Consider the following 27,639-nt stretch of genomic DNA (forward strand, 5'->3'; position numbering starts at 1 on the left):
AATGTTTCCAGAAACATGAACTGGCACACTTGAATCTCTGCATATCCAAGGCTAGCTCTCTCTACAATGTTATCAGACAGCTGAAGACCACCTTCCTCAAAGCTTTTTCTGTTGCCACAATTTTCTACACTAAGGTTGAGAATCAGGGAATGTGGTGAATGCAGAAGTTCATCCATAAGGAGCAGGACAGAACCACAGTTAGGGCAATTTTTATTTCAACTGCAAAAACAAAGGCAGATTTTGCTAAGTCTCCTATATGCTGCAAAGGTGGAACCGTAATCAACAACAGGCTGGAATACAGTAACAAGCTTTATGCCGATTTGTCCTAATATCTTTTTTAAGGGCCCCGGATTGCACAAACTGCTTCATAAGGCAAAAGGTGAGGCTGGGCTAGGCCGATAAGTCATATTTCTTATTAGCGTTCATTACTCCAATGGCTGCCAGTAGCTTTCAGGATACAATTTAAATAAGAATAGCTGCCCCATAAAAAACTTACAGGAAAGGGTGACGATTACTTATCTACACAGGTTTAGATATATGGGCAGCACAATTTATTGTGGGTCTGAAAAACTACAGTCTTTAAGAACACTCATTAAAAATGATTAGTAGCCGGAAGTAGGCTTCAGACAGCCATTTGTTTGTATTTACGAGTTTTAACTGATTTCTGTTTTTATTTTTCCGCAAGATTCTAGGTCTAATTTTGTTTTGTGTTAGCTTTTTTCTTGAACGATTTTATCCTATTTTGAAGTTTGCTTTATTTTTTCCTATTCCACTCTCTCCTACTGGCTGTTGTCAAGCACATCCGGGGGTGTGAGGGAAATATCTTTCTGCTGCTGGACACACCCTTTGGCTTTCTGCAGGTTGGCCAGGCAGCCATGTAACATGCATCTTGCAAGTCCGTGCTTAGGAAAAAAGGTCGCTGAGCCTTCTCCCAGCTTGCCAATTTTTGCAACTGGAAGCTTTTTTGAGGTAGCACTAGTAGCTGGATGAAGTGGACATGGATCTATCAAAATAACTTTTCCTTAAACAACATTCAGGTTGAGCTAGTTGTTTTCCATTCAGATTTGGATGGAGGGTGAGATCTGGTTGCAAAGACTAATATCACTAAATAGTCCAGAATGATCTTCAAGAAGAATTGTGTACATAACCCATCACAAAACAGAATTACAAGTTTTACTGGAATGCATGGGAATTCATAATAAAAATGCATTGATTGTATATTGCTTTATTCTATACTTCTTGTAAATAACAACTGTTTCAAATATCCAGTTTAATGGTACTCATTTGAACGACATGAGAAAGATGCATGGCTAGGTAGGCCTTTCAGGAATTCGAACTTTAGACCTGCAGACCCCAACAGATGGGAGGAGTGAGCATTAACTCACTGCAGCCAACTCGTTGATTCAGGATAGCACATACGTACACGTCTGCATGGCAAAAGTCCTAAAAAAAGAAGTGGGGGGATGCTGACGTCACGACAGGAAGGGACGTCACTAAAGGTGGCTTGCACTCAGTTGCAGTTTATAGTTATTGAGCTCCCAGTAAAATAAGTAGGGGGACGCTGTCCACCCTCGTGGTACCCCGACTCGAGCCCTGCATGTCTGGCTTTGTAAGTTGTCAACACCATCTCTCTAGCCCATTTTCGGCCTGTGAGGTGCAGCTCGTTGCTTTCAAAAACATAGGTGAGTGACAGGGAACTGGCTGGTGGGTGTGGAAATAGGTTGGCACCAGTCTTGATTTCCCACCTCTTCTGGGCTGTCTTGGCTCCATGAAAAAGTCAGAGTAGAGTCTAAAGTAGTCTATGGCACATAAAACTTCGCTCGTCATAAGTCAACAAGTAGTCACCCATCGTAATCTCCCAAGCTTTCAGTCCCAGTTCACAGAATAGAAACATTTATAAATACCGGTTTAATTCACAAAGAAAGGGATGGTCCCCGACTCGGGTAGTAATTGAATTTAGCTTTATTGTTCAATTACTTAAAATCGTTACAATACACTATTTTTACAATAATCTAACGGAAAAAAGAAAAAAGTTAAAATCTCGGGTAGTATAGGGCAGCCTTCCGCCCATATCAAAGAGTAAAACAACCATTTATGGTGGAGAATGTGCCTCGAAAATGACGTCATTGTCTTTCTGACATACCATTCATTCTAGCACTCAATAGCTCCAGAACACCACAACCCTCTGCACCTGCACAATATCTACGAAATCAGAGCCCACATACACCCTGCTTTTCTGGATGTAACACCCCATTGTTTCCAATGGAATCATTTGTACACAGTTAGGAGAGTCATGTTTGAGCTATAACAAAAATAAATAAACAATCAAACTGACCACCCTTGAAACTGCCAGGGCACCTCAGTAGTGTGAAAAATGATGGCAACATGGGGCCACGGCCAATTAGCAGAGCACACACTAACCCTACGAAGAATAAAAGGGGAAATGACGCGACCTTGTCCTCAGATAACGAAGAGCCCATAAAGGCTATCGGGCAGGCGACGACGGAAGGCAGACGGGGGAGCATTTTAAGAGTTGACATTCTATATATCCCTGCAAATATTTGAGGTCTGTTTACAACCTGCGTCCAGAAGAGGCCAGTTCCCCTGTGCTGCTTCAAAGCAACGAATAACGCTCATTAATTAACCTCGTCGATAAAACTCAACCACACAGCACAGCCTCGGTTCCCTCCAGCCTCGTAGGGCAGTAAAATGTGTTTAGAGTTCCGAGCAAACACGGACGTGATATGTGTCTCGCAGTAAAATATTTCCTGTCGAGTGTACACTTGCTCCAGCCGGTGAGCGAGGAGCGGAAACCGCCCTGCCAGGGGCGTAACGCAGGTCTCTGCAGTCCAGAGGGCCCCCAACGCTTCATGGAGCCCCATTCAGCCCAAGGCCAATGATTATGTATCTGTTACATCAATGGAACGCTAAGAGCCCCCTCACCTCATCATATTCTGAGAGGCCACCTTTTTGCGTTAGGGCATTGCGTCCTAACCTTACATTTCCATTCAAAGTGGCTGCACAGTAACCCCATTCTCATACCATAACAACCCACCTGCCCCCCCCCCTCTCAGTTCTCCCCCTCTCCCCACCTCCAGGGGCTGAGCCACGCTCCACTTGCAGAGTAACAATAGGGTTTGGCGGGCATTGTGTGCAGGTGACACCAGACGAGGAGACAATGGCGCAGGCTCACCTGTGTACACGGAGAGACAGAGCAGGGTGGCCAGCAGCTCCAGGCCCAGCACTCCCAGGATAAGGTAGATGTACAGGGGGCGCCCCTGCGCGAAGGACAGCTGCATGGACAACAGCAGCAGCAGCGCCGCGTTCCCTGGAACCACGAGAAAAAAAACGTTATATTCAATACATGTATGACAACAGCAGCCAGAAAAAAATATGCGGAGCGAGCACCATGTATGTACTGTTGGACACACGTCCTCTGATACTCAGTCAACGGTAAGCTCGACTGTAAATACAAACAAGTGAGAGGAATGGAAACAGGTTAACAAAACAGAAAGGCAGAAGGAAAGACAGAAAGAAAGGTTACAAATAATAGAGAAACGCAAATATTGCCAAATAAATACAATATGTAATGATCAAATAGGACTAGCTATAATTACAGCGGGAGGGGGACTCAAAGAAGTACGCTAGCTGGCAGACCTGTTGGTTTGTTCATGAAGCCCTCACCCACCAACCTGGTTGGTGGCATGCTTCATCATCGGGCCCACCACAGTGACACCGAATGTGTCCCGGGTGTGCTTCGACGCCAGATTACTGCAAAGCTGGTATATTCGCTGAGTGTGCAGTGTCGTGAGTGAGAAAGTGAAGTTAAAAGCTATACAGTAGGTCCCAGTACCCGAGGGTAAATAAATAAGTTTAATGACTGGGCCTCTGTTAGCAATAAAAAGGCAGTTAGACGCGGTGGAGTGCGAATTATGACCTCCTGCGTCTTGTGTGGTCTACATGTTTCAGCCAGGCCTTATTAAATTTAAAATTGGCTTTCCTCAGGACCAAGTGAGTATGTGTATAAAGTGCAAAAAAACTAAATTATAGTGTTTGTGTTGTTGATTTATGTGTCGCACTCTCTAAGGTGCGATTACATGTAAGAGGGGGATTCCCTCTGGTTTTGACAGGCTGTTTGCTGTCAAAAGCTTCCTTGGGTCACCTGGCAGAGAAAGAGACCGGTATTCCCGGTCTAGATCCTCCTTGGACCTATCGTCCTTCTGCGGTGCCCGGAACGAGCGTGGGTGAGGGCTTCATGAACAAACCAACAGGTTTGCCAGCTAGCGTACTTCTTTGAGTCCCCCTCCCCCTGTAATTATAGGTAGTCCTATTTGATCATTACATATAATCCTGGGGATATGGATTAGCTTCTCTAGTCCTCAATCTCTACTTTGATTTGGTGAAATAAATACAATAAACATTAAATTACAGTATAACCTCTGCATATATTATCCCACAATACGTTCATATGCACCATAATAAGTTGTATGCATTCCACACTAGAAAACAACCACAGGACAATCAACCCTTAACACACCTACTACACAATTATTCGATGGTAAGTTTTTGCCAATTATATCATGTAGAAGTGAAGCCTGGTAAAAAACAGAGAGAAACACACTGTACTTTTGTTATGTTATGCTAATATAACTTATAAAGCACACGATTACCCGGGGGTGTCTTGGCACTAAAGCTGACCGTAAGCCCTAAAGGAAGGAGGTAATAGGTTTAATTTACAAATAACCAGGTTTTCAATTCTTTTCTAAAGGAGGCTAGGGAATTGGCAGCTCTTATATTCACCAGGAGCGTATTCCACAGTTTAGCTGAGCCATGGCCTATGCTTCGACCTCTCCAACTCGAGGTTCGAATCCTTGGTAGTGACATCAATTTGGCATTAGTATACCTTAGCTGTCTGCAAGGGGGGTACAAGGGGAAAAGGTTTTTCAGAGATGCAGGTCCAAAATTGTTCAGTGCTTTATAGGCCAGGCACAGTGCTTTGAACTTAATACATTTAGCCACTGGCTACCAATGAAGTTTCCTAAAGTCTTCCGCAACGGACTGATATTTTGGTAAGTTTAATATAAGCCTGGCAGCTGCATTTTGCAGCATCTTAAGTTTTTTCAGAAGTTGTTTCTGTAATTCGAGATAAAGGCCTTTACAATAGTCTAGTTTTGATAGTATTAATATAGTTACCACCGTCCTCCTGGAATCTGTGGGAATATAGGGTAAGATCTTCAGTTTCCTTATCACATAAGATGTAGCCAAAACTGCGGCATTGGTTTGCTGTCCCTGAGGGTCTTTGCCTTTTTTACTGATTTTGGAGGCTCGCTCATTTCGGCCGGCCACCATAGTCCATCCCATCTTGAATGAAGGTTGCCAAAGATCACTACTTCTGCTTTATCTGAAATCAATTTGAGGCAGTGTCTTCCCATCCAACTATTGATTTCCCTCATGCAGTTCTGAAACTGCATAGCAGGGGAGGCTTGATTTTTATGAGCCGCGATCACAATCTGAGGGTCATCGGCATAAGATGTTAAGTTGAAACCAAAGTGTTGGATTAACGGAGCCAAATCCGACTAATAAATGTTGAATAATTGTGGGCTCAGGGACGAACCCTGCAGGACCCCACATGGAAGTACATATGGAGTTGCTTTAAACTTATCCAGGGACACCGTCTGTCTTCTATTCTGCAGAAAAGATGAAATTGAAGAAAGAGCATGGTCCTTTACCCCTAGTTTTTCCAGACACCTCTTTTATCCATCACTGCACTGATCTCCTCAGTGGCCTTGATCAAGGCTGTCTCCGTACTATGTCCTGGGCCGAAGCCAAACTGGGAGGGATCTAGTATATTGTTTTCTTGAATGAATTGAGTTAACTGGCTTTTCATGATTTTTCCACTGTTTTTGCTGGGAAGGGCAGCCTGGCAATCGGGCCAGGTTGATCCCTGTACAGAAACAACAGTCCTGCTCTCTATGTACATCTGTGGGTGTTTGCATAATATAAAACAAGAGAGCGCACAAAGGAGCACTGAACAATGGACGCAAAATTGTGACACGATTTGTGATCCCACGGGGCAGGGTATTTAGGGGGGCGATGGGTTCCCATTGTGTGGGGTGGAAAAGTTCCTCAAGGAGGTGTCCAGTACCTCAACTCTGAGTAATGGTCTACTAAGGCAGGTAGATGTTCGTTTGGCAGTCATAAGATCAAAATCAAATCATATGGATAAAAACACCAGGGGATCCCAGACAGGGTAGGCCTGCAGCAGACTGTGCCAATCCCTCCTACCCCATCCATCATTATTAACAATCAAGAATCAGAAATAGGAAAAATATCAGAGAAGTATAGATCAGAGGCTATTCAGTAATGATAAAGATTATCTTCGCCAAACAGTATCCCAAGCCCAAAAGCTAGAGGACAAATTATTTACAAAGCGCCTGTGAGATTCACAAATACACATCAAAGTTCCCTGGTTATAGGCGCAAAAACACACCCAGAATATATGTGTTAAAGATGGACACAAATCCCGACAAAAGTATTTATAAGCACTAACACATTAACATGACCAGATACGTTCAGAATGCAAAAACAAAAGGCAAACTGCAGCTGCCAATATCCGCACAACACAGCACTACTGGCAACAAACTGTATTCACACACAAATCACACACCCTTTCCCACAGATATGCGCAGATGACTGACTTTTGACTTGACTTGGCACAGAAAACCAAATATCAGGACAGCAGTTGAGTGCTAAGCTAACATTCCATTTACACAATACACAAACCGTCCTAAGGAAGCTGCAAAAATATGAATGCAAAATCTGACACTAAAGCTCCACGCGCAGGGTACAGAAGGGCTGACAGTACAAGAGCCACCAGAAACAATATGAGACGCCTGATGTTCGAAAAAGTTGGGGAAAAAACAGTAAGGGGCAGACAACGGCCTAATCTGCAACCACCAATTAATTAGACATTGTTGTTCATGTGATCTCCATACAATAATCACAATATGTTCTATTCCCAATTGTCACCTCTCTTCTGAACATCACAATAACCCTAACTACAAACTAACACCTGTGCAAACAGCTACAACCTTACTACTTCAACTACTGTAGGTCCCTGGATCATGAATGATGAACTGCCAATTCAAAAAAGGTAATAGTTACTACATCAGATAAGTCAAGTGTACCAGAAAGGAACATCTCTACCGCCAGAGAGACCCCCGCTTTCAAATAAGAGGCACATGCTCTGATTCATTGCAAAGGTAGGATGCCACATGTGAACACAATCCAAACTTTATCACCGGCGCACCAGCACGCTCTGGAAACCCCGCACATACCCAGAGCATTCCACAACAACCCCAAGCAAAGAGAACTTCTCTCCAATGAACCTGTGAGCTTGATGCCACCCAACGAATTGCAATCATTTTAGAAACCTGCTGCGCTGCCTAATAAGGGACAACACATCAGAAAGCCTAGACAGAAGTGTATGCGAATGCATCTGAGGCGTAAACAGGTTACAGAAGCATTATGAGAAAACTAGATCATGGACCTTTAGTCCCAGTACCTACCTACATGCCCCTGACATACTAATCCCCCAACATACAGCACAAGAACAACGATACTTGCTACAAGGTTTCCGGGAAGACAGCAAGAGCCAACCACTGCCACATAGGACACTACCAGGGACACCACCTACAGAAGCAGAGGCCACCAAGTGGCTGCACTGATGAAGGCTACCAGAAGCACACAAGGGGGAAGCAGGCAGACGGAGATGCTCTACTATTTTGGACAAAAGCAGAAAACTCTTTAGAAAGTCAAATGGGATGCCATCCTCACGTGGCACTATGCCCAGGTACATAGCACAGTGGCATAAAAGAAGAGCAACAAATGAGACCCTCGGCCAATCAAAGATACCTAGTACAGAGACACTCTTAAGTGAAGTCAACTAGTCAACTAGTTGAACCATCCTTTACAACGCAGCCTTAACCATGCAGAGCCTTTACTACACAGCTTTTACCATGACTGCATTTACCACACATTTTATTTTTGGGTGCTTTTACAATACATACAGTCACCTTGCATGGAAAGTCTAAGTAAGGTAGGAGGGGTGTGTGTGTGTTTGTACGTGTGTGTTTGTGTGTGTGTGAGTGTGTGTGAGTGTGTGTGTGTGTGTATAGATACATGAATAGATATACATACAATCACAGAAAAAAAGAAAGGTTAAAGTAACATAATAGTTAAGTGAAATGTTGGGTAACAATGTTTTAAACTAAAAACCATTGAAATTCACCATTTAAAGTTATAGTTATAACAAGTAACTATAACTCGGGCCCTAAGGTAACTAACTCACGCTCTTCCCAAGCACAGATTTCTTATTAACAATTTAACTGCAAATAATACAAGTGATGTCATATAAGCTGTCATGAGAAATGTAAAACATGGGGTAATAAGCAGTGCATGGCGAGGGAGCGAGTTCTAGTTAACTTAGGACACGAGTTATAGTTACTCAAGACAACTATGACTATGACTGGTGAATATCAGTGTTTTCTAGAGTTTAAAATATTAACTTGTTACTGAACATTTCACCTAACTATAATGTTACTTTAACCTTTGTTTTTTTCGGTGATTTAAAAAAATATAAAAAAATATTTAAGTACCATACGTAAATCCAACCCCCCCTGCTCAGCACGGTCTTTAGCTGTGCACGACTGGGAGTTGGCTGCAGGGCCTGGCCTGAGCATGTAGCCAAGCCCATGCTGTGCACAGCCCAAGCAGCCAGTCCTTGTGGCCAACTCACTAAAGGCAGCCAATCCCACACTTGGCAGGACCTTTGGTCGCCCAGGACGAGGGTTGGTCGCTGCACACAGACTTTGGCTGTGCACAGTTGGCCACAGTGCTTGGCCTGTTGACAGGCCCTGTGTCCAACCCTCCCTCCAACCCCCCAAGGGCAGCCAACCCCATGCTTCACTCAGCCTTTGGCCATGCTCCGCAGGGGTTGGCCATAAGGGCATGGCCCTGGGACCCCATCTCCAATAGACTTTTTTAATTTGACCCCTTGGTTGCGGCTGTAATTCTGCTGTGGCGCTCGGGGGGGTGGAGGGGGAGAAGCGCGGCGCCGCCATGCTCGTGACGGAACCACGCTGTCATGAGCCACAGGCGAGCTGTGCTCATGACTGTGTTGTTCCGTCACAACCCTCCCCACTAACTAATTCGCCCGCACAGGCAGGGAATCAGTGCCGCATGGGCATAGCGGCTGCAGCATGACGGAACCACGCCGTCATGAGCACACGCCGCCCGTGGCTCATGACGGCGTGGTTCCATCATGAGCGGGGAAGGGGTTAAAGGGGAGGGGATCGGGGGCCACCCCAACCCACTATAGGCTCTGGGGACCCATTTCCCGGGGCCAACATTTACAAAAAAGGGTGGGGGCTGCGCAGATCCCTCCCCGAGTCTCTTAAGGCCCTGGGGATCCATTCCCAGGGCCTCTTTTTGTTGTTGTTAAAGTGGAGCAATATTTTGATCTGTTTTCCAGCCCGTTTCTGTGCAGGCAGGGAAACAGATCCAAAGTCTGCTCCCAGCAAGCAGGCAGGGAAAAGCTGTGGCCCGCAGGTGGGTTCCCCAGGACACAGTATGTGAGCAAGCTCCATGGAATGAGGTCCCCAGGGCCATTAAAGGCTCAAGGAGGAGGGATGCGTGACTCCCCCCTCCGTTTAACTTACTTTGGCGGCCCTGGGGGATGGAGTCCCTGGGTCCTCTAAAGGCTCAAGAAGGGGCAGCCAACTCCCCTAAAAAAGATGTTATGCGCCGGTGGATGGTGACCCTGGGATAAAAACGGTTAGGGAGGGAGGCTTTATTGCCCCATCTCCGAAACAGCCCGGTATATGATCATGTGCCCCCTAACCCCCCCAAAAAATACAACGGGCCCCTGCTGATGAGGTCCCTGGGGCAGAAAATGGCTTACGTAAGGTGCCAGGTGCAACCCCCCCCAGAATATAAACCATTATATATATATATATATATATATATGTTCCAAAAGATCGTCGTAGTCCAATCTGCCTTCCGCGCAGAACAACGAAGAAATGCGAGACCACAAAGTAGGTGCAGTTTCTTAGTGCAGTTTATTACGTGCCAAAATTAAAGCCTGCAATTCCGCCATGACGCGTTTCACCTCGAGAGAGGCTTGTTCACATGATATATATATATATATGCAGGACAGCTTGGGTGTTATTTGATGAAAATAAAGAACACTTAATTTTGCACGAGATCTTGGGTCTGACTTGTTCGTTTTTCCGGAGCAGTGGAATTGTGATGCCATTGGCATTAAGCGATACAGGATTTCATATTCATATATATATATATATATATATATATATATATATATATATATATATATATATATATATATATATATATATATATATATATATATATATATATATATTCACTGAAAAAACCATAGGTTTGACACATGTTATAGTTAACTGGACATTTTACTCATATAAAACCAATGAAATTCCCCAGTTATAGTTACTTCAGCTAACTATACCTCGCACGCCCGCAATGCACTGCTGATGACGTCACATATTACATCACTCATGCTTTGAACATTCCCTGAAAGTTTCGGGGGGACTCGTCAAGCGGAGGCCGAGAAAAAAGGGTGGTCCCAAAACGTGTTTTTCCCATGTTAATTTCCATAGGAAACTTTAGATACGGCTACAGCCCGAACGGCCGAACGGCTGAATGGAATTACACCAAACTTGGCAAAATGGTAGGGACTGGAATGGAGATGTGCCTTTGCTATGTTTGGTGTAAAATCCCTCCAGTAGTTTTTGCAAAATTGAATGTGAAATGTAGCCCAATGCAATTTTCCATAGGACCTTTAGACACGGCTACAGCCCGAACGGCTGAATGGAATTACACCAAACTTGGCAAAATGGTAGGGACTGGTATGCAGTAGTGCCTTTTTTATATTTGGTGAAAATCGCTCCAGTAGTTGTTGAGAAAATTGAATTTTCCTAAATTATATATCTATGGGCGGGACACCCTCCGCACACGGTTCATGCACGGTCCTTGCACTGTGCACGGACTCTAGCGCGCGCAGGCGGAATTCTGATTGGCTTTTGGACGTCTGTCAACATTCCAGTCAGTCGAGATGAGGAAGTGCTGTCCGCCATCTTGTTTTTGTGGCAGAAGGTAGCTGTAAACAGAAGGCTAGTACTTGAAAAGGGGGCAGAGTAGAGATTCCTGACCCCTCCTAGGTTTTGTCATGTGGTCTCTATAGGACCCCGAAGATCGAAAAATTATTATTTTTGTTTTTTAAATCGCGGGGTTCGCGCACCGTGTGTGGACGATGGTCTAAAAAGACAAATAAAAAAATACATTTAAATAACAAGTTTGAGTGTTGAGATGTTGGTTAAGTGCAATATTGAGTGGTGACTTTTTCACCTTTGGGTTTAGATAGAGGTTTTGTGGAGAGTTAGTATGGTAATAGATAGAGAGCAGTGGGTGTAGGTTGAAGATTATGTGAGTTTGAAAGTGTTGGGGCAGGGTAGAAACAACCTGCCCCCCTAGGGCTGCTCAGGTGGTCCCACAAGGATATTAACATATTTAAACGTTATCTGCTAATAGAATTAGCATTTAAAACACCTTGCGAATTCACTGAAAAAAACATAGGTTTCAGGCCTTATATAGTTAGGAATTAGCATTAAAAAAACTTGCAAATTCACTGAAAAAACCAGAGGTTTCAGGCCTTATATAGTTAGGAATTAGCATTAAAAAAAACCTTTGAAATTCACTGAAAAAACATAGGTTTCAGGCCTTATATAGTTAGGAATTAGCTTTTAAAAAACATTTGAAATTCACTCAAAAAACTATAAGTTTTAGGGGTGTTATAGTTAGCTGGACATTTCACTCATACAAAACCATTGAAATTGCTCCTATATAGTTAGTTGTACTAACTATATTTTGCGCACCCGCAATGCACATTTTTTTTTAAAACATCCATTTAGACACTTATTTAAAAATGTATTCTTCCATCGACCTTTACAAATACATATATAAAACATATTTATTTTACAGAAAGACACACATTCACTGGATGGTTCATCATGAGTGATGTCACTGACCATGTCATGAGTGATGTAATATGTGACATCATCAGCAGTGCATTGCAGGCGCGCAAGTTATAGTGAGCCCAACTAACTATAACGTGGGAATTTCAATGGTTTTATGTCAGTAAACTATAACTGGTGTGAAACCTATGGTTTTTTCAGTGAATTTAATAGGTTTTTTACATGCTAATTCCTAACTATAACTGGTGTGAAACATATGTTTTTTTCAGTGAATTTCATAGGTTTTTTAAATGCTAATTCCTAACTATAACTGGTGTGAAACCTATGGTTTTTTCTGTGATTTTCAAAGGTTTTTTAATAGCAAATGTATTTAGCTATGAAATGTAATATTTTTTTAATGAATCCTATATTGTATATTTATATAATACTATTTTTTTATGTTTTTTTTATTTTTTGGCCCCGGAGCACTCCCGGGGTTCATACCGATGCGCTTACCGGTAAGCGCAGTTTTGCCGCGCACCGGTTCGCGTACTGGTGAGCGCCCCGTTTGCGCTATTGCCGCGAACGAAAACATCATCGTGACGTATCGCGTAGCCGCGTGATGCGTGTTATGACGCACGGCGTAAGCGCACCCGGAAGCGCCGGAGCACATACGATCACGCTACGTAAGCGCCCCAGGGTGCGCCTTAATGCGCTTACGTTACGCGCCCCCGGGCGCCCCCCGGGGTGCGTAGCGTAAGCGCGTCAGGTCATGTGACCTGAAAATAACACTTTTCATTGGTTCAGAACACTTTTGGTTTTTTAATGATGAAAGCACCCATCTTTTTTCCTTATTCTGACTTTGTCCTTTGACTGAGGAAGACCTGTTTGGAGATCTCTGACTAATATTTTGAACTTTAAAATGGCTACAGTAGCAGCAGCAGCTGGAGCATCTGCACCACCACCACCACCAGAAGGACCACCACAACATCACATTTGTGGTCAAGAAGAAGAGGAGGAGGAGGAGGAGGAGAGAAGGCAGACAAGGCATTTCCTGCCTGAAGACAAAGCCCCCTATAAACCTAAGGAGCACTTTATATGGGAGTTTTTTTTTTATATCCCAAGGGGTGCAAAGAAGGTAAACGCTGCAAAGGTGACTTGTCTCATCTGTGGCGCTGTACTATCCGGGGGAACCCTGCAAAAAAATATTCATCTGGAAATCATACAATGATTCGGCACATGCAACGATTGCACCCCAATAATTATTCTGCAGCAGAGGTGAGAGAACTGTGCAGAAACCTTCCACAATCGTCTGCCAGCACCTCAACAACCAAAGAACCCACTCCATCGGGTCCAGAAGCAAGTCAGATGGTTCCAAATATACAAACTAAGTTTGGTGGTTTCAAAATCATTTGCATATATTGTGGCAAAACCATTACTTATGGTGAGAAGAGTATTACCCTCATCAACATTGCTGGTGATAACCACAAGTGCCCGAAGAAACCCTAATTTTTTTCCTGTTTTTTTTTTGCTCAAGTTGAGTCGTTTATAATTCCCTGTTTTTTGTTTCTCCCCATAAAAAATACAAAAAAAGTATGAGTTACTATCTATATGAATAAATAAAGTGGTGTTTGTATAAGTGTGTAGCTTAGTAAATATAAGTATGATCAATTATTTGCATAAGTGAGTAGGATGTCTGCATAAGTGAATAGGATATGTGCTGGTGTGTAATGCTGATGTAGGTGTAGAAGTATATTTTATAGTGTTCTATTGATCTTTGTTAGCGTGTATGAGTGAATCACTAGGCAAGTGTTTCGATGTTTGTGTAGATCTAGGAATCACTGAGGGTTTTTTAGAAACTTGTACTGGTGTGTCAATGGTTTCAAATACGGTACTTCATATTTTATAATGAGCGTTGAATGGTTATGCTACTGTATGATGAGGTGTGTCAGTTTGTCACATGGATGATGTCATCAGTGATGTCATTTGAGATCCTTGTCATGAATTATGTAATATGTGACATCATCAGCAGTGGATTGCGGGCACGTGAGTTATAGTTAGTACAACTAACTATAATGGTGGAATTTCAATGGTTTTGTAAGAGTGAACTGTCCAACTAACTATAACACCCCTGAAACCTGTTTTTTTTTCAGTGAATTTCTAAGGTGTTTTAAATGCTAATTCCTAACTATAACATGTCTGAAACCTATGTTTTTTTCTGTGAATTTTAAAGGTTTTGTAAATGACAATTTTTAAATATATTTATTTTTATATTTATTTTTTTGATACTGATTTACAATTTTTTTTAAAACTGTTTATTTTTAGATATTTAATTTTTTAATTACATTACATTGTGTGGACCTCCTTTTTATTTTTTTTGGGCCCTTGACCCCATCCCCTTGAGCCTGACCCACAAATCTAAATGTGTTATTTTCTTTTTATAGGAATGGGATTCCTATGGAAGGAAATACAAGTTACTTGTAAGTATGCTTGGAACTACTTTTCATGGTCAGTGCTGGGCTAAAAGATGCAGCACTGGTTTCTCTCCTGATAACAAATGAATAAATCGGAATTCGTTGTTCGGATGATTTAAGGTGAATATTTTTAAGTTAGAAAACTGCACACTTAGAAGAATTTGCAACTGAAACCAGTCAATGTCAACCTATGAAAGGAAATTCACTAAGCAGGTAAATAGTGTTATTATTACTTTTTCTTACTCAGGCGTGGATCCTGGATCCAGCACTGCTGCATCACCTCTAAACAGTCGAAAGAATGCAAATTACCAAAGACGCGCGGAAGCCCACGTCTCTCTTTTTTTTTTAATATCGCTAGAATGCGCAGATCATAAGCGCAACGCGCGATTTTACCAAAAAATAATAATAATAATTGGGGCCCAGGGGGTCCTTGTGGAACCACCTGAGCAGACCTAGAGGGTCAGGGTGTGTCTACCCTCCCCCTTTTCACGTTTTAAACTCACATTTCACACGCTTCTTCACTCTCCCTTTTACCGAGGCATAAAATGGTTGCCAACAGTTTCAAGTTTTGAATGTTAACAAGCACTTGACAGCCAATTAGCATTCAGCACGTGATCGGAAGGCTGCGCTTATGGTACTATGACAATAAGCGGAGAATCCGTATACATTTTTCTTTATGGGAAGGTGGCCCCACCTCCCGTGATCAATTCCAGGCACCGAGGTTCCCACCCACGGGGCATGGCTAATTATATATTTATATTTTGTGGCGGAGGGCTGCATAGCCCCCCTACTGAAGCCACTTCAAGGCTCCGGGGACCCCATTCCCTGGGGACATCCTTTTTAAAAAATGTATTCTGACGATCATCGTTGGGGACTGTGCGAGGGTCTTCAATTCACCCACTGTCCCACCGGCTCCCCGCCCCCTGTGGGAGCCGGTGTTCTATCGTCATCCGTAGTCCATCTGTGTATTTACCACCTAGGAGTTGCCTTCACTTTGCGTATGCACGTTTGTGGTAGCGCATCCGTGTTAATATTATGTATGCGCACAATACGTTCCACCGTCTGGACATGCACCCTAACGTGTTTCATTTTATTTGCGCATGCTCAATTACAACATGCCCAATCACAGCTCTCACACCCAGTGACACCATGCTCAGCCAATCATCCTTCTGCAAAGCATTTATAACCTGCCAACCTTCTCGAACTTTTCGTATTCCGCAGTCACAGTCATTGATAATGTTCCTATCCACTTCTTCGTAGGTGAGCACTTTTTTCTAAGAATAATTAAATGAATTCTTCTGAATGATCTTTAAATACCGCTTACATGCAAATTTTTGTTTGATTTGACAATGTTGTTTTTAAGCACACTTTCCTACTTTTTATATCGTTAAAGTTGACTTCGTAACTTTTGTTTCTGAGCAAATCACTTAATCCTGCCGCCTTCAATTTTGTAAGTAGAGCGCCACATGCTGCTTCCTCACCATGCAGTGCACCTGTAATTGATTGGCCAATGTTGTATTTTAGCACGCTCTCCATGTTTTTAATAACGGTAAACTTGATGTCTTATCCTTTGTTCTGTGCAAATCAGTTAATCCTGCCACGTTTCTTTAATTTGCCAAGCGCCACGTGGCCATTCCCGCATCAGAGTGCTACGTACTGTTCAAGTTAATGCGAAGTAGTTGTTCTCGTGTAAGTAGTGAGTTACAGGCCCCATGCATTGCAAAAGTAATGTTTTCGGCAATAGTGTATTTTAGCACGGTTTCCAGCTGCTATACCTCCAATATCTTACCTTGGTAGGCGATGTTTCTAGGCAAATCACTTAATTCTGCCGCCTTCAATTTTTTAAAATAGTGCCCCACATGCTACTTCCTCCCCATGCACTGCACATGTAATTGATTGGTCTAGGTTGTATTTTAGCACGCTCTCCATGTTTTTTAATAACGTTAAACTTGATTTGCTATCCTTTGTTCTGTGCAAATCTCTTACTCCTGCCACGTTTCTTTAATTTTCCAAGCGCCACGGGCCATTCCCGCAGCAGTGTGCTACATGCTGTTCAACTTAATGCGATGTAGTTTTTCTCGTGTAAGTAGTGCGTCACGTACCCCATGCATTGCAAAAGTAATGTTTTCGGCAATGCTGTATTTTAGCACGGTTTCCAGCTCTTATACCTCCAATATCCTGCCTTGGTAGGCGATGTTGCTGGACAAATCACTTAATCCTGCCGCCTTTAACTTTTTGAAAGTAGTGTGCCACGTGCTACTTCCTCCCCATACACTGCACATGTAATCGATTAGCCAATGTTGTATTTTAGCACGCTCTCCAAGTTTTTTAATAACCTTAAACTTGATTTGGCCCCTGTTCTATCTCATTATACAGATATCTCAACCATGGGACGTCCTGGTCGCCACAAGCTGTTTATTCCTGCTCATGCACTATACCAGATGGTGGTCAACCACTCGACATACCAGATCCACACACTGCTCTCCATATACTATCAGCTGAAAATTGCAATGGACCTAATGGAGTTATCAGCTTTGACTTTAACATTTCATGATTGAAAAGCATTCGGAGATAAGCATTTGTGTATTTCATGTGTTTGCAGACAGATAACTGTGCTTTTAAAAGGGTTCTATCAGATCAAGGCCAGGAGTTTGTAAATGAAGTTAGTGACCCATCTCGGCCTAACATTTGTATAATGCAATGCTATTTCCTATATTGCTTGCCAAATATAACCTCTGATGATTGCTTTTCATCCCCAATCCTATTGAGAACAAATGTTTTATGCACATTTAAATTAATCTTCGACATATGTACAACATATACATCTTTAACTCTTTTTTCAGTTTGCAGAATGCCACATAAATCAGCAGCAAAGTGCTGAGGTTGAAGAAAAGTATATCCTACTGTTCCAGCGGATTACACCGATGTCTCAAATATGGCATGAACCAGTTGTCTGAAGCCATGCAGATTCACAAATTTTTAACGGACAACGTTAAGGTAAATACTCTCAATATGAGTAGTCGACGAAGTTAAAAAATAACATATATAATTTCTTCGAGGGGTTTTTGGTGTCAGATAATGTCCATTTAACACTTGTACGGATGAGTCTGATACAGGGTGGATCTCTGTATAACTAATGGATGATTAGGTATTAGGATGGCATACAAAGCTCCCAACCTTCTTACTTTTTATCTTAAAGGGTTCCAAATTGGGGGCGAATATTAGGTTGTGCAGTAGAGGTTGACGGTGTTGCTCCACTGGTACATGGGCCTTCTCATGAAACAGAAGGAACCTCTCTCAATATCCTTAACTCTTCCCTTCCAAAGTTGACCGGATTCTTAGTCTGCAAGTCCTTCCGCATACTTGCAGTTCCTCACCAGTACTCTTTATTGGGGTCTCTTCTTGAAAGCAGTCTTCATATCCGGCAAGTAACCAACCAAAGCGGAGTTTAAGTTGTGAACTCTGTTGGCCACAGTGTTCACACAAGGTAAGCAGAGCGGCCTAGATATACAATACCTCCAATTAAATGCATTAGAAATAAAAGAGCTTATTTACAAACCCCTTGCGCCACTTTTGCGCCACTTTCAACATGAGAAAAGTAACACAAAAGTGGCACAAGAGTTTTGTAAATAAGCCCTAAAAAATGTTGTCCTGCATAATGACTTCATCTCTCACCTAATTCTGTCTCATCTGTGAATCATTTTAAAGACATGTTCATCTGTAATATAAATATGACGCAGTAGGAACTTCTATACAGACACAGTTTGAATGCAAGCCTATAGGATAAGTGAAATCTATTAGGTACACTGCACACATTAAAAATATAGAAAATATTGTCAAGTGTTACTTTGACTTGTGTGACCTCATTTAGGCATATCCATCTAATTTTAAACGCTAATTTTCTTTTTTGTTTTGCAGATTAACTACAGTACTTCTATTGGACTCCATATTATATGTTGTTTGTTATATTGTTTTGTTAAAGTTATAGTTCTAGTTATTTATTGTGTTATCATTTAGTTATATTTCCAGTTAGTTCTTGTTTTAATAAAAGTTAATTAAAAAAAACTTTTTTGTGGGGATAGCAGTCCACAATAGAATTGATATTTATAATTTGAAGTATAATTCTGAGGCTAGCTCTTCACCAGATCTTTACCAGAGTGTATAGCTACAAATTACGGATCCAATTAAAAGAATAAAAAGTACAACGCCATTAGCAACATAGTGTGGTGAACTTCTAACCTCTGTGCTCACGTAAGCGTTCCATGAACTGTTACTATAGTAACAGGCAGAAAACCGTTTGGGGGTAGGGTTAAACTGTTCTATTTACCCTGGATCCTCTACATGACAGAAAGGAAAGTAAAACAAAACACTGTGTACCAGATTTACAACCCCCTTGCACCACTTTTGCATCCAACCCCCCTACAAAATCGCAGGTATGTGGGCCTCAACGACCCCCCTCAAACTCCGGGAATCACCACCCCTGGGAATTTGTGTATTACGGGAGGCAGACTGCGTGGCCCTCCACCTGGTGCCCTCAAGGGCCCTGGAAACTACTACGACCGGCTCCTGCAGTGTCTAGGGGTGGCTCCCCCCGGTATACTGCTGTTTGCTTTGACAGAGCGGGACTCTCACGACTCCCGCCCTCCCATAGCAAACATAGTTTGCGTTTTGAAAGACAGAGCAGTGAAATCTATTCTCACTTTCAAAATTCAAAGCAGATCGCATTTCCATATACAAATTAGCATCTACCCATGCAAAAAAGCAATACTGGCTCCCGAAGAACGCAAAAGTTCATCACAGAATGTTGCAAAAAAAAACAGCAAGTGTGCTCCAGAAACATGCACCCTAGTTTTGATAATGAGTGCATTATAGTGTCTTACAAACATCAACCAAGATGTCTCCACACACCACCACCGACATATGATAGACTGGGAAGAAGTTGTGACTGCAACACTCAATAGGGAACAAATTGCAAACATTGCTAAAACTCACATCAAACAGCAATGGTAAGCAATGGGGTGGCTAATGTTTCTGAGATGCCTATCTGTACATGCTTCAGTAGAGGGAGGATAGAGATTAATGGAGCAGACAATATCAGTGAAAATTACACCCTCTACTTGGTTTACTCCATTTGCCCTGGAGGCACTGCAAAACATATGTAAACAGTGAAGAGCAGAATGAAATGGCCTACGAGAAGAGGAGATGGTGCACTTCCATGCTTGGTATGTAGCAAAGGTCTTCCAGGCTACTAGGCCGGGTTAGTAGCACTGTTTAGGACGTCCCTGGTGTACACAGCTCTACTAATATTTACATCTCAAATGCACTTCGGATTATCCTGATGAGTGCCATTGCTTGTGCTGTATGATGCAGTGTTGAAGTGAGAGGTAAATGGCTACAATTCTGAAATGCTATCCTATGGTTAGAGACACATGTTCTAGTGATATGGACAAAAAACAGTTGCCTGCAAAATCGGGAAACCATGGAGCTCTCCCAACTAGCTTTTAGTCATTATATCCCACAAGAGTGTGTGCAGCCTTAGCATCTCCAGTGGTTTGGGAGCTGAGCTCACCTCCAAAACGTCATGTCCGCTTCTAGCGTGGCATGGGCCCTGTACCATGATATTGCTGATCACCTTAAGGACCCTGATATGCATTTATGTTCTTGGTTTTCACTTTGTCTAACCAAGCAATTATTAATATTATTATTATTATGGAATTTGGTAAAGCGCGCGGCTACCCTCACCGGGGTTGTCCGGGCGCTGAGGACAGGAACTGCAGTGATCAAGGCAACTAGTAGCAGGAGAACAGGTATGTTTTCAATTTGGACCTGAAAAGGGGTTCTGATTCGGTGAGTCTGAGGCCAAGCGGTAGGGAGTTCCACAGCTTAGCAGTGACCACTGCAAAAGCTCTACCTCCTCTTCTAGTACGATGAAAGCGGGGAGGTAGTAGGAGACGGAGGCGGTTGGATCTAAGGGAGCGAACTATTTGAACCTGCTTCAATCTGTCTCGGAGATAACCTGGCCCATAACCACTGAGTGCTCTGAAGGCCAGGACCAGGGCTTTGAACTGTATACGATGAGAGATCTGGAGCCAATGTAAGTTCTTCTGGTACGGGGAAATGGAATGCCGATAGGGGACATGACAAATCAGTCTTGCCGCCGCGTTTTGGACAATCTGCAGTCGGTGGCGTAGGTATGCAGGCGCCCCTACGTAAAGACTGTTGGAATAGTCCAGGTGTGAAGTGATGAAGGCGTGCACAACAGTCCTCATCGAGTCCCAAGACAGATAGGGGGAGATTTTTTTAATCATCTTTAGTTTGCCAAAACAGGCAGATGTAACCTTTTGGATTTGAGTTTTGCATGAGAGTTCATTGTCAAAATACATACAAATGTCAAAGTGTAGTTTCATTGTTAGCCCTTGTCAGATACAGCCTCACAACACATTAACCATGGCATCCCCCTCACTAAACTGGCATCGCAGATGTTTTTCTCTTTCTGTCTATTAAAGTCCTCTAAATACCTCATTACAGCAGTCAAACTCATTATTCCTGTAAACAACCCTTTCTTCGCCAGTTCCAATAAATGCCAAAGAATGGAGAGCATACAGTGCACTGAAGTTGAACAATGCTCTTTTTGGCACCGTGGCACAGGCGTTCCTTTGTAGGGCTCGAACTCTGCCAATGCGCAAGCATTGCAGATGTCGAGACATATTGGAGCTTATCCAGAGCTTAACTAAACGGGCGATTTGATGCTGTGCACGTGAAAAAGCGCGTGCACAGCATCAAAGCCACCAGCCTCCCTCCACAAGCTTACCCCAGCGTGCGATCTGGCATTTCTCCTCCCCTAATTATTCACTGCCCACGGCCGGCCGGCACATCAAAGGCTGCTGTTCCCCGTGCGTCTCGTCACCCTTACTCTCCCCTATTCTTCCCTTCTTGCCTCTCCCCGCCCCCAACACCCCTCCCCACCCCCCTCCCCACCACAGCAATGCCGAGGGCATGTTATTTACTGCACGCTTTCACTTTATTTTTTGCTCAATGTTGGCAGCCACTGCACACACCACTCATGGGATGCTGCTCTTCTCAGTCACTGTTTTTATACTGGTCTTTATGTACTTCGACCGCCGACAGCAGGGCATTTTTGTCAACATAAGTTGACAAAATGACAGTGCAAAGCATAATAAGTGCAGTGCAATAATGAGGTGTCCTATAGCACGTAACAACCTGACGTGAGTCGGTGGCAGGCAGTGAGCAAGGTGCCCTGGCAGACACCTCTGTTACACAGTGGCTTAGTTTAGCAGGGTTTGCACTGTGGGTGAGATCTGCCGACCACCGGCTCAAATTCAATGAACCTCTTTTGTCTTTTAGAAGGCTTTGAGAAGGTGAGTTCCAAGACGCTGGGTTATAATTCATGTGTGTGTACAGAGCTTGGAAGTGGCTGATGTGGCGCTTTCTATACACATACGTGACACGCAGTACCTAGTGGCAACCGATTTTCCAATTCTTAGTTTCTGGGCAACAGTGGCTTTCAGGTCTGTGCTTGGCAGCTCAAAAATGCCTCCGTCACTGCATAATCTGCTCACAGCGATAGAATGCATAAAAATCAATCTGTGCATCCTGACTCCAAAGAAGTGATCTTAAATTGTCAACCCCGGCATTCTTTACTACTTTAAATTTAGATGTCCAGTATTATACATCTCTGACAAGTGAAATTGTGCAAGCCACAAACCAAACGCTCTCTCACCTCTCAGTGTGTGCTTTCGTTGGCCAAAGGCATGGCGCTCATGTTTGCATTATTGTATTGGATGCTGTCACTTGCAGGATACATGCAGATCTTTACGACATGTGCTTTAACCCACTGAGTTGTCTTACGAGTCTTTTAACCAGTAGATGACGAAGAGATATCCACTGAAGCTGCATTAACCCTTTGAGGTGTATAACTGAAAGTAAAACCCTGAACCTTCGGGTACTGGTGCGCGAGCCTTTCTCATCTTCTACCTAGAATTCTGTTGTACAGCCTGCAGTTTATGCAAAAATATGTGTGGCTGGTTGGTGAACCCTATCAGCTATCTCTTTCAGTTTTAAAAAGTGGTTTGAAGATGACATGCATGTGTCTAAACAGTTTTCTGAGCTGTCACACTGCACTTCTAAACTGTGGCCTATAGGCTACATACAGATTTCTTTGACTGTTGCCTAGTGAGCTAGCTTGTTCTAGGTAGAACACGTGAGCTACAGAATTCAAGTCTAAGCCGCAGTCTCATTAACCTTGTGTGCTTCCTTAATAGAATTCTTATTTGTAACCTGCCGCTGGTACTCAGATCTCTGCTGCAGGTGCATTAAGCACCTGAGAAGTCTCCATGTCATATGAGCCACCTGCAATTCACAAACAGTCTGAATATGGCGCGTTAACACACTGACCTCCCTTACTAGATTTGCAGCCTTTCGCCTGAAGTTGAGAGTAATCTGTGCAGAGGGTTTCTTAGCTAACAGACTTACCTTATCAGGTGGAATGTGTTCACCCGTGGCAAAGCAGACACTTTCGGGAGTTTTTCATTCTTATCTCTCTCAAAGCTACAGTCATGTTTATCGAAACAGATATGTACATTGCTCAAGATTCTTTTAATTTGAAAATAGAGCCGTGGCTTTGATGTTGCCTACCTGAACAAGGTTCAATTCCTGTTTCAATAATAGTGTGCGTAATTCCTTCTGATATGTTCTGCATAGCGTCTACCAGGCTGTTCAGTCACGCCAACAAAGTAATGAAAGCTCTTCTGTTTTACTGATTTTAACAGATAGGCACAGAGAGTTAATTATCAGGCTATGTGTATTTTAAAATATGAAAAACAATGTCAAATTTGTATTTTTTTATTATTCATAATGCTTGATTTGAAGGATGGCATGTGGGGTGGGGGTGAAAAAAGGCATAGGGGCAGATTTACAAGCCCCTTGCGCCACTTTTGCGTCACTTTTCCGATGTTAAAAGTGACGCAAAAGTGGCGCAAGAGACTTGTAAATCTGCCCGTAGTGTTTTTCTAAAGAAGCTTAAATAGGTTTTGACATCCACGTGTGTTTGTATTACAATGCAAATGTTTTGTTAGGAATAGTTTTCATTATGTTACGGACAGCTACTTATAGTGCCAAAACCCATCAAACATCCCAGTATGACTGTGCATGGATTGCTTGGATAAATTTGGAAATAAACAAGTTTCAGCTTCATTTTTTTTCAAAACATAAAGTAAAAAATGTATATGGCTAAATGCAGTAGGAAATATAAATGGCGCTATGCAAATATAATGACTCCACATTAAAAAAACAAAAAGTAAGAAACATTGTCATTGTCTAAGCCAACAGCTCTAACTTTAACAAATGTGAGACCTACTGCGAACCCTATTTCTGCCTAATACTTTCTAACTAGTAAGCTTTCTTTCTGCGTTCATTTCAAGCATGGTGGCAAGTTGCATACTTTTATCTTGAAACAATGAGTGTGGGATGCAACCGATGCACCCACCACACAGCTCCACCGAGGCACCCACCACACAGCTCCACCGAGGCACCCACCACACAGCTCCACCGACACAGCTCCACCGATGCCCCCACCACAGAGCTCCACCGATGCACCCACCACAGAGCTCCACCGATGCACCCACCACAGAGCTCCACCTATGCCCCCACCACAGAGCTCCACCGATGCACCCACCACAGAGCTCCACCTATGCCCCCACCACAGAGCTCCACTGATGCACCCACCACAGAGCTCCACTGATGCACCCACCACGCAGCTTTACCGATGCACCCACCACACAGCTCCGCCGAGGCACCCACCATACAGCTCTACCAATGCACCCACCACACAGCTCTACCAATGCACCCACCACACAGCTCCGCCGAGGCACCCACCACACAGCTCCGCCGAGGCACCCACCACACAGCTCTACCGATGCACCCACCACACAGCTCTACCGATGCACCCACCACACAGCTCCACCGATGCACCAACTAAGCTCCACCGATGCACCCACCACACAGCTCCACCAATGCACCCACTAAGCTCCACCGATGCACCCACCACCCAGCTCCACCGATGCACCCACCACACAGCCCAACTGATGCACCCACCACACAGCTCCACTGATGCACCCACCACCGAGCTCCACCAATGCACCCACCACACAGCTCCACCTACACAGCTCCACCGATGCACCCAGCGCCACCGATGCACACACCACACAGCTCAACCGACACAGCGCCACCGATGCACACACTACACAGCTCAACCGACACTGCTCCACCGATGCACCCACCACACAGCTCCTCCGATGCTCCTCCGATGCACCCACCACACAGCTCCACAGCTCCACCGATGCACCCACCACACAGCTCCACCGATGCAGCCACCACACAGCTCCACCGACAAAGCTCCACCGATGCACCCACCACACAGCTCCACCGATGCACCCACCACACAGCTCCACCACACAGCTCCACCGATGCACCCGCCACACAGCTCCACCGATGCACCCACCACACAGCTCCACCGATGCTCCAACTAAGCTCCACCAATGCACCCACCACACAGCTCCACCAATGCACCCACTATGCTCCACCGATGCACACACCACTCAGCGCAACCACAGCATCACTCAGCGCAACCACAGCATCACTCAGCGCAACCACAGCATCACTCAGCGCAACCACAGCATCACTCAGCGCAAACACAGCATCACTGGTTCAAATATGTTCTTTCAATGTTTCAAACTGTTTTCAAGCTTTCATCCTTTATTACAAATCACAAAAAGATGTAAAAATTTCACTTCTGTTCTTGGATTTTCGTCACAATAAAAAACACTGAACATAATCTTCACAAAAGTTATTTACAAAAGTTTAAGCTATTGCCATTACAAATTAAATAAATTATTCAAGTATTAATTATTTAAAAAAATTAAAAGCCATTGTTATTTGTAATATCAATACATCTAAGTCACGTAAATACAAAGCATGTTGCATTACAAATGCTATAGGTGTCATATTTGTGAAAGTTATAACTATTGGCATTGTAAATGACAAAGCTATTAAAGTAGCTATTTTAAAAAATAATACATAAATAAGAAAAATTTCATTTATAAGACCAATAGCTCAAACGTTCCTAATGCGAGCCCTATTGCATTTCCAATGCTTGTTTTCCCGGACTACAGTGACAGCAGGCACATCGAAGGGCGTGTGCTCACACTGCTCACTTCTCACTAGGAGAGAAGTTACAGAATTTCGTCATGCCAGGTGAGCGTTGTAGGGCAAGGGACATCCTTTTAAGAGAGTCATTTTCTCTCTGGATTACCATTCTCTTTGTGAAACTCAGGAGCAGCAACATCGTTGTGGTGTCACCAGGGCTTAACGTGGAAGCTTTTTCAATATTATATACAAGCCACAGTTGCTGCTTATTTATCTTATGTACCTAACAGGGCTCAAGTCGGGATACCACGCAGGTGGACAGCGTCCCCCCACTTATTTTACCAGGAGCTCGATAACTTTAAACTGCAACTGAGTGCAAGCCATCTATCGTGACGTCACTTTCTGTTGTGACGCCAGCGTCCCCCACTTCTTTTTTTAGGACTTGGGCCCTGGTAACTAACAATCATTGACAAAGCCAATAGTCCTGACTTGTTGCAGGTAGGTTACTTGTTGTATCATACATCTGGATGCAATGACAGAAACAGCAAAATACAAGTCGGGCGGCACACTATTCAAAGCACAGATATTTAGCTTAAGTGTTTTTAAGCCACGCCCTTAATTACATTGGCCACACCCCTTTAAGAGACCCCCAGTTTTTTATCTCACTTAAAAGTCCTGCGTGTGTGCTGTGACTGGGTGTGTGCCTGTGTATAAGCTTGTGACTGGTAGGTGTATGTGTGCCTGCTTGAATGTATGGGTTTGAGTGTGGATGTAGATGGGGGGGGGGGGTGTTGAGTATGTATGTGCGTGTGGCCCATCCGCCCCCCCCCCCCCCCCTTCTGCTTAAACTACCGGCTGCTACTGCATCACCGAGCACTGCCTGCACCGCTGGCTCACTCTGGGAGGTTCTTTTAATCTCTTTATCTTTAAATATTTTTCAGTCACCCTTCTACTCCTACCCCATTTTATTTGCATCGCTCTCTCTTGTTCTGGAGTCGGAAGAACGATGATTTAAAATAAGTGCGGGTGACGGTCCCCAAAAATGAATATCGGATGACCCCACCTTTGACCAGCAGCTCCAACTGACCAGTGGGGGGCGAGTGAAAAGAAAAGACCGGGATGCAATAGTGAAAAACACACGTGCACTGACTCGGCTGAAACTGTATTTTCTTTCCTTCTCCTCTCCACCTCACAGTTCACAAAATGTAAGCTCTTGATATAAAACAGTCACTCCACTTTTCCTCCCCATCTTAACATTTCCAAAAGGTAAACTATTGACATAGCACGGTCACTTGTGTATACAGCCAAGACCGGGGCCACCTGTAACCCTACTGCGATTGCAAGATTTATTTATAACAACGTCACCCTACAGCACCGATTTTCGCGTTGGCTCGTGCACTACCTGGGAGACCCAATGATTCCCAAGGTAATACAAGATCGTACTTCTTTTGCCATTGGCGAAGGCTGCTGGCATCACGAGAGCGCCCCCTTCTGGATATTCTTATTGTGCTGTAGCTGTGAGTTCATGGACACGTCCTGCGCGGCTCTCTGTAATATGTTTTGTTAGCTAGATAATTATTGTATACGCACGTTCATTATGTTCATGGCAAGTTAACAGACCACGATCACTGACACTTATACAAATGGAGGACCACACAGAGCTTAGCTTTTTAAAAAATTAGCGTCACTGTCACTTCCTATCCAATTGTAATATGAATCTGTACAATGTCAGTATTGCTCTGCCTCTTCAGCCACAGTAAATTTCGCCGTTTAAGTAAATCCCGCTGTTTTATTTCAGCATTGTCAAGAATATGTTAAAAATAAAGCAGTCGCATACGAGACCAGGCTCTGCTTTCTGCCTGGGAACCAGGATTCCCCGATTGTCATTTGTATTCAACATGGTGTGTGTCAAACTGACTTTTCGATGCACCAATGTGTGCGAACTGCAGCCT

The 27,639-nt window shown here is 43.6% G+C and overlaps 1 protein-coding gene across 1 annotated transcript in view; it reads right to left on the reverse strand.

Moving 5' to 3' along the window:
• The window catches only part of TMEM192 (transmembrane protein 192), a 528,270-nt gene that overhangs the window by 244,529 nt on the left and 256,102 nt on the right, over nt 1-27,639 (reverse strand). Inside the window, exon 4 of the mRNA XM_086962393.1 lies at nt 3,194-3,328. Within this exon, the coding sequence (XP_086818519.1) occupies nt 3,194-3,328 (135 nt within the window). The remainder of the gene's footprint in view (nt 1-3,193; nt 3,329-27,639) is intronic.

Source organism: Lissotriton vulgaris, chromosome 3_1 (genome assembly GCF_964263255.1).
Source record: "Lissotriton vulgaris chromosome 3_1, aLisVul1.2, whole genome shotgun sequence".
NCBI classification, from domain to species: domain Eukaryota; kingdom Metazoa; phylum Chordata; class Amphibia; order Caudata; family Salamandridae; genus Lissotriton; species Lissotriton vulgaris.